Genomic DNA, 15,775 nt, shown 5'->3' on the forward strand with positions numbered 1-15,775 from the left:
AGTGTCCTGTGTAGTCTCTTGGTTCATCATATACTCATTTAATGCCTATTTTATGCCAGGAAATATGTTAGGTGCTGAGCACAGACAGTCTCTGCCTTCAGGGAGTTAAGCCTCTAGATATGAAATAAATAAGTGATAGTGGGTTTTTTTGTTGTTGTTTTTTTGTTTTTTGTTTTTTGGGTTTTTTTGTTTTGTTTTGTTTTGTTTTAACCAAAGAAGTGTAGGAAGTAATTATAGGAGAACATTTGGTGTGTGTGTGATGGAATGCCAGGGGTAGGGTGGTGGGGGGAGGGGGGAGGGGGAGTGTTGTTTCTGGAAAGATCCTTGAGGAAGTAACACTTGGATTAATACCTGAGAGCTTTGGAGGGAGGTGGGCAGACTCAGGCTCAACAAGAGAAAGAAGATTCCAGAAAGAGATAGGTAGATTTTGGTGAAAAAAAAAAAATCCAAGAGGAGGCTTGTGGTCCTGTATGGAGGTGTCAGGAAGCCAAGGGTGGCGTCCTTTTCATGGTGCTGAGTGAGAGGAAGTTAGGGATGGTTTTTTACACAGTGAGAGCATAGAGTCAGACTGGTCCTCCTGCATCTATCCAGCCTTGCCATTGTGAGAGAGGATGGGAGATCAGGCTGTAATGAGGAGGAGAAGCCATCACTGAGGTCACTGGAGCTCAAGTTGTGCGCTGTGGGGAGACATCAGTATCCTCGGGACTAAGAGAGTAGTCAACAGGCAGGTACACTCGAACCCTGGGCAGACCAGGGTCTAGGACAGGATTCACAGAGGCAAGTTTGGTGAGCTTTGTGAGAACACAGTATGGGCCCCCACTTCCCCCACCTCGCCTCTCCCACCACTTGTACCTCCACACCCTCTTCCACACCCTCCTCCACACCCTCCTCCACACCCTCTCCACCTCCACCCCTCCCTCACACCACCCCAAACACTGGCAGAGCGGGCATCCTTGGGGAACCCTTTTGTTACTGCTGTAATACACCCTCCTTACTCCCCTCCCCCACTCCACTCCTCCCACTACCTCTGCCACCACTCTCTGTCCCCCTCTCTCAGCAGTGCCTTCTGTCCATCACTGAGCCCCAAGAGCAGCATTGCACTCTGGTTCTGACTTCCGACTCCCTGCTGAGACCCTTCACCGCACTGCCGCTCTCCTGCCATCTGCCAGAGCACCCCCAAACCCTTCAGCAAGGCCCAGCGAGGTTTCTGTAACTGACCTCTCCTGCCTCCCAGTCCAACGCCTGCAGGGCGCATGCACCCCTGTGCTTCCATTGTCCACCCTGACCCACTTGCTTCTTAACACCCACAGCTTCCTCCTGACCCCTTGTCTCCTCCTCCTAGTCTTCTCTCAAGGCTGTGGTGACTGTCCCTCCCTTCAGATGTCCCCAGCCCCAAGACCTTCCAGGTGAAGCCATTTGGTTCCGTCCTCCGGGAACCAGTCTTCCTCACCTGCTCTATCTAGCAAACGCCTATTTTTCCTACAGAAGTCAGCTCTAATGAGGCTGCCTCAGTTTCTCCTCCCCAAGATGACCTATTTAAGCAACCTGTTCTGCTATTTATTTATGTCCCTAAAGGTTGAGCTGTCCTCTTAGGAGACCATACCTGTGACAATTGTCATAAAATCATATGCCAGGACACTTTCTGCCCCGAAATGGGTGAAACCAGGGCCCAGGAATCCTACCACTCACAGGAGCCTCTTGTCCTTCCCCACAGCGGATGACGCCTGTGGCGGGACCCTGCGGGGGCAGAGCGGCATCATCTCCAGCCCGCACTTTCCTGCTGAGTATCACAACAATGCTGACTGCACCTGGACCATCCTGGCTGAGCTTGGGGACACCATCGCCCTGGTTTTTAGTGACTTCCAGCTAGAGGATGGCTATGACTTCCTGGAGGTCACAGGGACCGAAGGCTCCTCTCTCTGGTGAGTTTGCTGCCAGCTCCCTTCTCCCCTTGAGGCCTCTGCAGCTGGGGAGGACTGGGCTGCCCAAGGTGTGTTTTCCATCCTCCTGCCCACAGGCTTGTTCTGAACCCTAGAAATCTTTGCATCTTATCATAATGAGAAATCGCTGCATGGTTTTAAAGTGGAACTGCGTTGTTTGTTTGTTTGTTTGTTTGTTTACAGGGATTCTGTACATCTGATTCAAAGCGTGTCCTTGCTAGTTTCAGGATGGCACTCAGTTCAGGGGCCTGAATAAAATCCAAAGATGTTTTTGTCTCATGACACAAGCTCTGGACAGGGTCTTGGTAGTACTGTGTGGAATCTTGTTGCATTTCTGCATGACACAAGCGCCTTCAGGGAACATTGCTTTACCAAGCACTTCTGGGGCCTTGAGACATGGGCAGTGCGTGTGGGAGTAATGAAGGGACTTCCTCCCTCTCGCCAGCTGTGCCAGAGGGCTGCTCTTCTTCCTGAACATCCTGAACACTCCTACATGTTGGCAGCTCAGGAAAGACGTGGGAGGATTGGGGGCCTGACATCCATCCTTGGTTGGCGTCTACAAGCTTAGACTGTTAGGATGTGACCAGGAAGGCTGAGGACAGCTTCGGGAGGTGCCTGGCTGCTGTGGTGTGACCAGCCTTCCCAGGTTGTGTGATATATAAATGTGTGCCCTCAGATTCGCACTGTGACTCTCCCATCGGAATGAGGGTGTCTGTGGGTATTTGTGGCACATCAGGATCCAGCAGAAAAGTTTCCAGATGTAGGACAGACTGGAATGTGCAACGTTGTATATTTTGTGGCAGGAATGGCCGCCAGGGTGTGGGATATCGGGCAGAAGGGCATTGCTGAATATTCCAGGTAAAGAAGGAAGTGGGAGCTTGGGAGCCAGGGGAGACAATGTTTAAGGACACACATAGGGTAGTTTGTGGGGTGATGGGCAGGGAGGGACTGAGGGGGCTGGGAGAGAAAGGGAGGATGGAAGGCCGTGACTGCATGCCTCTTGCATGCCGGTTATCATGGTAGTGAGAAACCCTTCTGAGCCGGGTGGTGGTGGCGCACGCCTTTAACCCCAGCATTTGGGAGGCAGGAACAGGCAAATCTCTGTAAGTTTGAGGCTAGCCTGGTCTACAAAGTGAGTTCCAGGGCAGCTAGGGCTGTAACACAGAGAAACCGTGCCTTGAGAAAAGAGAAGAAGAAGAAAGAGAAGGAGGAGGAGGAGGAGGAGGAGGAGAAGGAAGAAGAAGAAGAAGAAGAAGAAGAAGAAGAAGAAGAAGAAGAAGAAGAAGAAGAAGAAGAGCCCGATGCAGCCCTTTGAGGAGTGTGCTCTCTCTGTTGGGCGAATAAGTCCACCTTGAGAGGATGGGAGTTTTCTGTAAATGTGGCTCTGCACGGTGTGGGAGCAAAGACCTGGAGCTTCCCTGAGCTGCACAGGCTGAGGACTCTGGGGCCCCAGCCTCATTTTGTAAAATACTCATTCTTCCAATGGCAAATGGAATCTCTGTGCTCCTTGGAGAAAACATGAAAAGACAGAGAAGTGAGGGACACTGATTAAAGCTGTGGTATATACCCCGTTGGCCCCCCTTTTTTCTTTAAAGCTGGCTATTTATATGTTTTAATATTATAAAATAGTATCTGAATCTCTCTACTCATGTATTTTTAACTTAGCATGGAATCATGAAAATTTTTTTTCTTGCATCATTACAGAGTCCTCCAAAATAGGATGTGATGAAAGTGGCAATTATTGAGCATTTTCTACCCATAGGTGCCAGGCCAGTTCTAAGTTCCTTATAGCTATAATTTTATTGCATGGTCATAAGATTCCTCTGAAGTGAGCCGCATAATTTCCCTCCCTTGAGGTCGCATAATCCTGGGGTCAAACACCAGGTTAACCCCACTCAAAACCTGTCTTCTCGGCCAGCTCCGTCGTGTTGTCTGTGTTGGACTTCCATGGCTGTGTAGCTAGCTAGCTAGCACTCAGTGTCTTTCTCTCTCATTGCTAAGACCGTGGTATGGTTTGTTTATTAGGTCTGTTGTTTGAGCTTCTATAAGCAGATGTAAGGAGGAATGCCCTCACCTGTCCCCCCCTCTTCCAACCTCGAGCCTGTTTGACTAAGTTGCTCATCCTGGAGCCAAACGGTCTCCTATGGCTTCTGCCACCAGCTGTGAGCCTACACATGGCCTTGCAAACTGACTCAGGTCCCAAAGAGTCAGCCTGTTCCTTTAAGTCACCCAGTGGGGGAAAGTGTTACAAGAAGGAGATTGCTCTGGGGGGGGGGGGGGGGAGCAGTCATCCCAAACTCTTTGCCATAAGATTAAACTCATTTCTACTTATCTGGAAGGCTGGTGCTACAAGGGCCACGCAGGATGCATTTTTGTTCTGATTTATACAAACTATGGCAATTTCAGGTAAAATAAGCTCAGGGCTCAGGATAGGAGTGAGGGAAGAAGCAGCTCTCTCCTCTGTACCTCACCTTCAAGACTCCTCAGATATTTGCAAAAAGCTACGCTGCTGCTGGTTTGGATAGAGCAGATTGCGAACACAGATGAGATTCTGTGCTTTTGACCTCTGGGTCCCCCTAGAGGAGGCAGATTTGGATGAGTGGGCATCCGTTCATCTTGAAGGAGACAGGAGGCCTCTGAAAGAGCATACCTACCACCCTCTGCCCCAGCCGCAGGTTGCCGTGGGTTCTGGGGCGAGGGAGGACCTGCTATATGCCTGACTCACTTTCCATCTTTCCTTCCTCCCAATGAGAAAAACATTGGGGTTTCCAGGAGGAACTCGGTTCATTGGTATGTTCAGGACTGGCGCAGGAACCGTTTGTAATCTTCTTTTTACCGAGTTAAGCTATTTTAGAAGTGAGCCTGCCACCTCTCAACACAGGCGTTCATAAAACAAAGGAAACCAGAGGGCAAAGAGCCTGATGGGAAATAATCATTGGGTGGCAACCCGGAGTTGATACAATGAAAAGAGGGCGGGGCGGGGCGGGGCGGGGAGGTGGGGGCGTGGTGGGGCGGGGCAGCGGGCGGAGCACATCACAGAGGAATAGCAGGGTAGCCCATCCTCAGAGCCTATCAGCATACAACGTCTGTGGATATAGTCTCTGCGTTTACTTTGGCCTTCTAGAATCCCCCAGTGCCTGTTGTGAAAAAGGCTGTTACTACCTTGAGCTCTGAGCTGGCCTGTTCTACCATGTTTACAGAGCCGCAGGATTTCGACCCTCCCTTCCTTCACTCATTGCGTGGGGGCAGAGGATTGACCATGAACAAAGGCTGTGCTTAAATAACCCCAGTCCAGTCTACCCTACCCCTGACACACATATCCTGCCACAGCATCCAGACATTCCCCTCCGTATCACTGCCACGTATGTACCACTGAGGCAGCATCCCTAGCCCTTTCACAGGTGTGTATACATGTATACACACACCAGAATTTTCTGGCTGACCTGGGTTTTGGGGGAGTGCTCTCTGCCGGTGCTGCTTTTACCCAGTGGGTAGGCTTGACCTCTGGCCCTCAATGGACCCCACACCCTTCCCTCACATTAAGTGAAAAAAATGTTCTGAAAATTGCTGATTATCTTCAAGAGACCCTGGTACCCTTCAAAGGGCTGGGCTTGAGGATGCAAGGAACTTGGTTAATATGTGGGAGTTGGGTCTCGGGAGGACATCGGGTCAGGTTGAGAGGAGAACTTACTGTCAGCCGGCTACAAAAACAACCTCTCCACAAATGAGGTAATCATTGCAGGGACGTCCAAGTAGAAAGCCCTAGACCTACCTCTCTTCGTCTTTCCGTCTGTCTTGTGGGCCGTCCTCCCGTCCTCCCGTCCTCCCATTGTAGCCCGTCTAGTGTTAGGCCTCAAGCTCCATCGTGCTATCCAGATGTGAAGAGGACAGCCTGGGAGTCAGACACACTTGGCTTTAAGCAGCTATCTAACCCCAGGACCGTAAATAACCCCTTTCAGTTTCCACACTTGAAAATGGGGCTCGTGCTAGAGAGAGCGCAGAGAGAGGGCGAACGCATGCCCTGCTGCCAGGCCCGTCCCTGGTGCAGGATTCCTGGTGTGGGAAGCACTCCAGGTCCATTCCCTGAGGGACAAGGGGCAAGATGCCACATCTCTAGGGACTTCCATCCTCACCCTCAGAGTCCCCTCACGTTGTTCCTCCCTTTCTCTGCTTGCTTTCGTTTGTGTAGTTAGGGACACGAATGTTCCACTGTACTTTACAGTCGGTCAGTGTCAATGTTTTGGAGCTACACTCTCTCTCCCTTTGAAAGACTTTTTTTTTTTTTTTTAATTATTAGGCACTCAACACACGGAATTTAAGCACACTGGAGCCATTCGATCTCAGCAACCTGTGACTAGATGTTTCATTGAGGGACCATTAGAAGCTGCTAGAAGCAGAGGGCCCATGCTGCATGCCTGTGGGGGTCTGCTCATAATACCTAGCTGCTTATTTGTTTATTCGCAGGCAACAGTTAGTTCAGGTTATTTGTGTGCTTTGTTACTCCCTCCTGTTTATTTTCCATAACCATTTATTGAGACCCTTCTATGAACCAGGTTTTCCTAGATGCTAAGGACACAAAGACTAGGGTCCTGAGGAGTTAGTTATTCACTCCGCAAACGTCTTGAGGCTCACAGCTAGTGCCAGGAGGGGAATATTATTCAGTGGTTTTACAATATCATACGTTAGGTATTTTTCTAAGAGGGGTAAAGGAGGCTCTCCCAGGGCCTGAAAAGAGAGACGCAACGGCCAGGACTCTTTCAGTCCAAGAATCGAAACCCCACTTCCAGATGACTTAAGCAAAAAAGGAAATGTGCTGGCTTCTGTCACAGGAAAATCAAGGAGTTAGCTTCAAGGACTGCTGCATCAAGGCGAACAAATAATGCTACCTGTCCTCCCTAGAGTTTGCTCTCCTATGGATTAATTTTATTTTCAGTCAGGCTTTATCCATGAGTAGGCAAAAACGACCTCCACCTGGCCCCTGCCACCCACCCATGTTAGCTGTTCTGGTAGGAAAGGGACGTGGTGCCTTTCTTCCTTCCTTCCTTTCTTCTTTCCTTCCTTCCTTCCTTCCTTCCTTCTTTCCTTCCTTCCTTCCTTCCTTCCTTCCTTCCTTCCTTCCTTCTTTCCTTTTTATTTGCTTTATTGACCGAGAATTTCTTCCACACATTTCATGTGTTCGGATCAAGCCACGCCTTGTTCCTCCCCTCTACTTCCTCTTCTGTCCCCACCATCGCCATCCCCTCCCAATTTCATGTGCTCGCTTTTTTTCTTCTCAACACATGAAGCCCACTTAGTGCATCCAACATGCACGTGGGTGTCGGGCCACCTACTACAGGAGGGGGGTGGGCAGCCTCTCAAGAGCCACATCCTCCCCTCTCCCAGCAGCTATCAGTTGACAGTGGCTCCTCAGCTAAGGCACAGGACTTCCTGACCTACTGCCCACACCATGCCAGGATTTTGTCTGGCTCCATTGTCCGTGGTGTCGTCACAACCACTATCAGTTCATACGTACAGCTCCCCTGCTGTATCCGGGAAACACTACTCAGCTGTAGTCAACTGCTGCCTCTGGGTCTTATCCCTCCACCTGCTCTTCCACAGTCGTCCTTGAGCTTGGCGGGGGAGGGTGGGAGGCGTGTGATATTGATGTTCCACTTTGGGCTGAGCACTCTGCCGTCTCTTCCTCTCTGCACTTTGACCTGTTGTGGGTTTCTGTGTCAATCACCATCTACTGCAAGAAGCATCTCTGCTGAGGGTTGAGCAATGTGCTGATCTACGGTTATAACGATGTCTTTAGGAAGTCAGTTTAGTATATGTCCTTTTAGCAGAGTGTCTGTGGTAGGTTCTCCCGTAGGGCCTGTGAGCCAGCTGGCCTCAAGTTCTTGGCCCATAAGTTCCCTTCTTGCAGGGAGGGCCTTAAATCCAATCAGAAAGAGTTTGGTTTACTCCCATAACACTGCTGCCTCTGTTGCCAGTGGACATCTCTCCTGACAGGCTAGTCATTACTACAGCTAACAGGGGCCACAGCTGGGTAAGACCTTTCTTCTCCCAGTAGCATGTTCCACACCTTCCAGCAGTGTGGAAGATAGACAGTAAGGGTGAACCAGGTCAGTACCACCTTAAATTCTCCTTGTTCTATGAGCCAAATGTGTGATATCTTCAGCAATAGACTTACCATCAAATGTGGGAAGCGTCCAAGAGAGTGGCTAAGATGGTGATAGCCCGTAATGTTTTGGGGGCTGCCTACATGACCCCTGCCTTCCTTGATGGTACTTGCAAAGGCAGTAACCACACCTGCCCTCAATCACGTGCCCACTCCTTAAAATGTTGAAACCAGAGATACTCACTGGCCAGAGTCAGGTCACATAACTTCAGACTCTAGCTGGGAGTGGAGTAGGGGTGAGTCCAAGGATGGGAACCCTAGGGCCCGGAAAGTTGACCGTTAAGGCTGTCTGTTCTTCAAAAAAAAAAAAAAGTCAGTCTTCTGCCACATTGCATCTGAGACTCTGAGAAATGTGTCCCCAAGGGTGGTCTTCATGTTGAGGCAAAGAATGAGTAAGATTTTGCTACCAGCCTGGAACAAGAAGGAAGGAACCCTGGTGTTGGGGACATTGTAAGCCAGGTGCAAGGAGTAGGGCAGGGAGATGACAGTAGGTGAAGCTCAAAAGGTACAGAAGAAGTGTGTATGCTCAAGGAGCGTCTTGCCCTGTGTTCACAGGGGGGTCACAGTGCTGGAAAGCATCTGTAAGTCTTAAGCACAGGAGCAAGAATATTCTGAGTTGATATATATATTTTTTATTTAATTTATGTGTGTTACTGTGAGGGTATCAGATCTTGGAGTTATAGATAGTTGTGAGCTGCCATGTGCATGCTGGGAATTGAGCCTGGGTCCTTTGGAAGAACAGGCAGTGCTCTTAACCACTGAACCATCATCTCTCCAGCCCTGAATATTCAGGGTTTTAATGGGGGTCCAACTTGAAGGTCCGGAAGGTACCTGTAAAATTTGTTCCCAGGCACTGAGGGCAGCAGAGGGACCTGCCTTGGCTGCTGTGACTCTGAGGTGGGAGAAGGGAAGACATTCAAAACATCTCAGACATAGGCTTGGGGTGGCACCTCAGTTGATAGAGTGCATGCTTGGCATGGAGGAAGCCGTGGGCTCAGTCCCTAGCCTCAGTTACACTGGGTGTGCACACCTGTAATCCCAGCACTCAGGAGGTAGGCCTAGGAGGATCCTCAAGGTCAAAGTCATGCTCAGATGCAAAGTGAATTTGAGGCTAGCCTGAGCTACGTGAGATCTGGAGGCTCGCAGGATGGATGATGAAGGCAGGAGAGGAGTTGGGGCCATGCACATCTCTGGATGGATGACTCTGGGGGACCACATACTGAACAGAGTGTGGGGAAGAGATGGGGCCAATGGAGAGGAGAGAAATGGGACATGATGGCCACTCGGGCATAAAGCACGCATCGTAAGGAAGCCAAGTCTACGGCGAGGGTGCAAATAAGGCTGCCTGTAGGGACGGGGCAGTTCATAGCTCTGAATAACAGAATTTGGGGATAAGACCTGTAAAGGAAGGTCAAGGAACTCAGCAGGTCATGTCCGCCAAATCTGGTGTCATAGTTCCCTGAAGAGTCAACGGCACATCTTTATTTTAACTCTCACTGTCATGGGCCGCCCCGATCGTTATCACCGGTCTCTCCTCCTAACATGACAGCTTATCTATCTCCACATAGTTTTTTGGTGCATGCCTTGTGTGACATTGGGCCTGGCCCTGGGAGCTTAGTGGTAGAGAAGACCTGTGCCTCTGTGGAACTTATGGGCTCCAGAGTGGGGGGGGGGGGACACAGAGTGAACAGCAGGCTTGTGTTCAGTAAGGAGCAGGATGGGGGAGAAAGAGCAGCAAAGATCCCGTGATAGAAGGGTTAGGGCCATTTTCACTGAGGGGAAGGGGGGAAGCTGGAACCTTCCTGCTGGGTGCAGGGGTAGCTTGTGGAGCCCTCACCATGCCCTAGCTCCCTCTGAACCTCATGCGTGGCTTGGAATGCGTCTTCTGAGGTGTTGTCCTCATTGAACGTCAGAAGCTGGGCAGGATCAAGGTCCCACTCTGGCAGAGATGCCCAGAGAGCAGTGGGGATGGTACAAGGAACAGGGATGCTGAGCCTGACTCAGGGGATCTGGTGAGCAAACAAACCAACCTGAGGCTGAGAGTAGGAGCCTGCTGCTGTTCCCCAGCTGTGGGATGCCCCCACTACCTCCCTTTCCCTGCCACATAGCACCGCTTTAAGCCACACCAAGAAACTGTTCGCTTCTGATGGGGCCCATGAAATCGCATCTGTTGTATCCATCAGGAGCCAGGCCATAAATAACTAGCCTTTTAAAATCTCATCTCATGCATCTCTCGGAGTTGGAAATAGCATTACAAGCTCCATAGCCAAGCCATGGGAAAGGATTAGTGCCCTAGCAGGACATTGGCATACACGGGTCTGCAGGGCCAAAGCCCCAGCTCCCAACTCTGTACTGAGGAGCAGTGTGACTTCCTCTCCTCCCTTCCGCAGGTGAGAACAGGCTTTCCGAAAGAGAATAAAAGCCCGAGCTGGGAGAGCAGGGCTCAAGGCTGTGCTGTCTGCCATAGACACAGGGCCTCTTCTGAAGCGTGGGGTTCACAGATCTGTGCGTGGGAAGTGGAAGTCGGGCAGCTGGCCTGCCCCCTATGGCTCTGACAGCATGCAACAGGTTTGTACTAAGCACTTCATCTGTTCGGAGGCCTGTGCCAGGGCTGTGAAGGGCACAGACAACAAGACGCTGTCCTCGACCTCTCCTGAGGAGCTGCCAGGTGCCTGGCGGCACGGCTAAGACAGATGGAAGGAATTGTTTTGGGCCCTTCTGGAGGCCCCACATACTGGCAGGCTCTGTCTTCCAGAGCAGTGTTGATTCGTTCGGAATGTCCGAGGTCTCCGTTTCCTTGTTTGGCCACGAATGTGCACTCCACTCACTCTAGCCTGTGTTCCACCGGCGCCTCTCCTTTCTGTGGCTTCTGCAATCTCTTTCCAGGCCCCCAGGATTGACCTACATGCTAGGCTGGCGCTCTCTGTCTCTGTCTCTGTGTCTCTGTCTCTGTCTCTGTGTCTCTGTCTCTGTCTCTGTCTCTCTCTGTCTGTTTGTCTGTCTGTCTGTCTGTCTGTCTCTCTCTCTCTCTCTGTCTCTCTCTCTCTGTCTCTCTCTCTCTGTCTCTCTCTCTCTCTCTCTCTCTCTCTCTCTCTCTGTCTCTCTCTCTCTCTCTCTCTCTCCTGCCTATACCTCAGCTAGGCTCCAACCACTGGCTAGGGTGTGACACTCACAAACTCATCAAGGCAGCAGGATACACCATGAAAACTGCCATTTGATAATCTATTAGAATTGTTGGACCCCACAGTCTGGGTCGTTTGGGAAGGATGGAAACTGGTCCAAATAGTAAAGCTTAATGGAAGATGAGACTTCAAATATCCAGGCCATTTGTCACCCAAGCTTCTGTTTTCTAAAGGAAAGAGTCTCACTGTATAGGCTTGGTTGGCTCAAAACTTGCTGTGTAGGCCAGGCTTGCTTCTAGCTCACAATGATCTACCCGCCTCTGCCTCCTAAGTGTTGAGATTTAAGGCGTGCGCCACCACGCCCAGCTTAACCCAAGCTTCTTGAAGAGTAGCCTACACTGTGTTCCCAGTCTGTGGTTCCTGTCATTCCTCTCTGATATCATTAAGAAATTACACACCACAACAGATGTGATATGAGGAAGTTTATTATTGTGAGAAGGACAGGGAGAGAGTGAGAGAAGATATCATGTGAGTGAGCCATGAGACAGAGGAATGTACAAAATGGGAGGGAAACAGACAGAATCATAGGGATAGGCAGAGAGACAGACAGACAGAAAGACAGACAGACACACAGAGACACAGAGAGACAGGGGCAGGGGAAGGAAGCCAAGGCAGAGACAGACAGACAGACAGACACAGAGAGACAGAGACACATACACACACACACACACAGAGAGAGAGAGAGAGAGAGAGAGAGAGAGAGAGAGAGAGAGAGAGAGAGAGAGAGAGAGAGAGAGAGAGAAGAGCTGTGGGATGGCTGACAGGTCTTTTATCCTGGGCCTCTGGAGGTGTCAGTGGCTACAGCAGCCAATGACATCAGAGGTTGCTAAGCAACCTAGAGGCAGGCTAGCAGATCAGCTTGTGAATTAACACCCTCATCTAATCCCCACCTCAAACCTCAGCCTTCCCTGAGCCCATCCACTCGGAGGTCATCATCAGAGGACACCCCTTCCCTCAACAGAACCCAACACTGACTCGAGAAGGCATTTCAGATGCCGTCTTGAAGGATGCTCTGTAACTCTTTATACTGGGTATTTTTTTTTATTAATTTATTCTTGTTACATCTCAATGGTTATCCCATCCCTTGTATCCTCTCATTCTTCCCTCCCTCCCATTTTCCCCTTATTCCCCTCCCCTATATACTGGGTATTTTTATATTGAACATTTTCTCCTTTCTTCACCTTCAGGCTCCTCTTTCTGGTTGTGGCTTTGTTTTATGTTTGATGTAGTCCTGAGATTTGCACCCAGGCCTTTGCAAATGCTAAGCAAGTATTCTACCTTGGTGCTATAGCCCAACTTCTCTCTCTCTCTCTCTTTGATGGCCTCAAGGCTCTTAACGTGCCTTATTGCCCTGCTAAAGGAACACATCCTCTGGGTAAGCTTGCCTGCCATCAAGGCTTCAGATGCCACCCAAAGGTGGCCTCCTAGACCACCTCTCCACTGAATATCAAGCTATAGAGCCAAGCACTTGGTGGGCTTTACCCCAGCCACATGACTACATTGCCTCTAACCCAGTTTATGCCACCTCTGCTCATCCTGCACCTCACAGAGACCAAATTCATTTCCTTTATTAGTTTTGGGCACTACCTAGTTATCTAGAATCCTGGGACTTGTCCCCACTTCATCCCCATCTCATCAGCCACATCCAATTAAGGGCTGAGTTTTCCCAGCTCACCTCCTGCAGTATGTCTTCCTCCTCCTGCTGCTGCCATTCCCTGAGTTCAGCCCGTCATCTTCTCTTCTTTGTGGGTTTTAATAGCCTTTTTTTTCCTGATCACCCAGCATCTTGGATCTCTCTAATTCATTCTCCCCACTGCCACCAGAATGGCTTAATTAAAATGCATCTCTGACATGCTAAGCCCCAGGCGAAGGTTTTCAGTCATTCTCTGTTGTCTAACAGAACAGAACTCAAGGCCTTGATAAGGCAACGCAAGATCCATTTGAAACTAACTCGCCCTTGCCTCTCATCCAGCCCTCATTTCCTGATTCCCCCTACTTCGAACACCATCAACCCAGGGTGCTCTTCCAGAAGGGCCAGGGTTCGATTCCCCAAACCCATATGACGGCTCACAACCTTCTGTATCTCCAGTCCCAGGGAATCCAATGCCCACTTCTGTCCTTTATAGACACCAGGCACGTGTTGCACAGACATATATGCAGATAAAACATGCATACACATAAGATAAATAAATCTGAAGAAGAAGAAGAAGAAGAAGAAGAAGAAGAAGAAGAAGAAGAAGAAGAAGAAGAAGAAGCCGCTGCCATCAACCCTGAAACTCTGCCATGTAATACCACTAAAGAATATTTTTTGTTTGATGGAAGTGTCTGTAATCCAGAATTGTGCAAGTGGGTACTCAGGCTCTAGAACACTCCACCATCTGGTGGCTGCACTCTCAGGAATATGTGACCTTCTCCAGTGACGGAGCAGGGAAAATGAATTGAGAATCCAGCATGGGCTTTTCACTGTCCTACCCCAGATAGCATATACTTTATTTCCAGCTCCTTTTTCATTGGTTGGAAATTACCACCTGGTCCATGCTAATTCCAAGGAAGCCAGGAAATGTGGGTGAGCAGATAAAATACTTGGGGAGGCAACTTCTGCCATACCTTGTCTCCCTATAGATAAGATGCCATGCTCCTGCCCCAAACTAGCCTACCCCTGTGTCATAGGTCCCATCTTCTTCAGACAGTCCCCCCCTAGAGTCATCTTGTCTTTTCTTGCATCTCTTATTTCCTCATCCTTTGGCCACTCCGGATACACCTAACAGCACACAGCCACGTTCTAGTATCTGCCACCTAAAACCAAGACCAAAATGGCACCCACAAAATTCTGCTTCTCCACCCCAGTCAGGTATTACCCAGCATCTCAGCTGCCCCAGGTGCTGTCACCATTCTCTTTTTTATGTACGCCCAGCGCCATCACTAAAACAGACTGTGCTAAGACTACAGGTGACTCCCCAGTGGCCAAATCTAGTATTGCCTATCCATTCTTGTGTGGTTTGGTTTTCTGGAAACATGTTTGACATAAGCTAGAGTCATCAGAGAGCAGGGAGCCTCATTTGAGAAAATATCTCTATAAGACTGGGCTGTAGTCTGCCTGTTGGGCATTTTCTTAGTGGTTGATGGGGGAGGGCCCAGTCCATTGTGGGTGGTGCCATCTCTGGCTTGGTGTTCCTGGGTTTTATAAGAAAGCAGGCTGAGCAAGACATGGAGAGAGAAGAAGCCAAGTAAGCAGCATTCCCTCCATGGTCTCTGCATCGGCTCCTGCCTCTAGATTCCTGCCCTGCTTCCCTTCCTGTCCTGACTCCCTTTGATGAAGAAGTGTAAACCAAATAAACTTCCTTTTGGGCATGGTGTCTCATCACAGCAATCGTAACCCTAACTCAGACGGTCTCCTTCTCTTGGCTCTCAGGAAACCACGTGCTTCCTGCTAACATGACCATTCCTATGAGCCTCCCCCTTTTCTTCTCCACTTCCCAGCCTCTGCCCAGCCTTTTCTCCCAACTCAGATCCAAGGGGTCCAGAACCCTCCTCTTTTCCTATCTTCCCTCATTGCCATTTGGACCTCACAGGTCAGTTTCCAATATCAGCGGCATGCCAGTCATCCCCACTGAAATCTTCAGCCCTCCAAGCTCCTCAAAATAAACACATCCAAAGTAGATATCTTTTCTAAGTGTGGTGAAATATGTATTGCAGGAAATTGGCCGTTTTTCCATTAGATTTACAATTCAGTGCCATTACAGACACTGGATTACAGCCCTGCCCATCACTGCCCCTCCCCCTACCCCAGCTGAAACTACATAGCTATTGAATGACAGCCTTCAGCCTGTGGTGGCCACCCTTCTGTCTGTCCCTCTGAACCTGACTCCTTGGGGTGTCTCATGTGAGTGGATCATCCACACGTTCCTTTTTGTTTAGAATAATGTGTTTTCAGGTCTGCCATTGTCAGAATTCCATTTCTTTTCAGGCTTATATTCCAATATGTGTTTGCGTCTCCTTTGCCTTTACTCATTCTTCCACTGATTTTGATGGTTTCTTTCTCTTTTTTAACTGCATATAGTTATGTTTTTAATTTTTTTAAAATTTTAAATATGCATTTATATTATTACACATATATACAACAAACTACCTACAGCAAGAAGAACCACAAAACAATCGGGAATTATATAAATGTTTGGCTATTTGTATTTGGCAGCCTTGAAGAAAACATCTTTCCTATCTTGGTGCATCTAAAATTTTCAATGAAATCAGTATCTATCATATCTCATCATTATCAACTTAAAACATCTATCTAGACCTAAAAACATCTTAACCCCTAAACAACTAAGCTTAATTGTAAATCTAAACTATCTGGTTTTCAATCCCATCAGAGGCTTGAGAAGGAATAAAATTAATTACCTGAGTAGACAGGAAGTGCAGGTTAGTAAGCTTCCCAAATGAGAAGATGACAGAGACAGTTTGCTACCTGAACAGTCACCCAAAACTCTATAAAT

The 15,775-nt window shown here is 49.2% G+C and overlaps 1 protein-coding gene across 3 annotated transcripts in view; it reads left to right on the forward strand.

Annotated features, from left to right (window-relative positions):
* The window catches only part of CSMD2 (CUB and Sushi multiple domains 2), a 573,432-nt gene that overhangs the window by 218,271 nt on the left and 339,386 nt on the right, over window positions 1-15,775 (forward strand). For all 3 annotated transcript variants that reach the window (XM_084784630.1, XM_084784631.1, XM_084784632.1), the window contains exon 5: window positions 1,715-1,922. In XM_084784630.1, the coding sequence (XP_084640756.1) occupies window positions 1,715-1,922 (208 nt within the window). The remainder of the gene's footprint in view (window positions 1-1,714; window positions 1,923-15,775) is intronic.

The sequence above is a fragment of the Acomys minous genome, assembly GCF_964271855.1.
Source record: "Acomys minous genome assembly, chromosome: 6".
NCBI lineage: Eukaryota > Metazoa > Chordata > Mammalia > Rodentia > Muridae > Acomys > Acomys minous.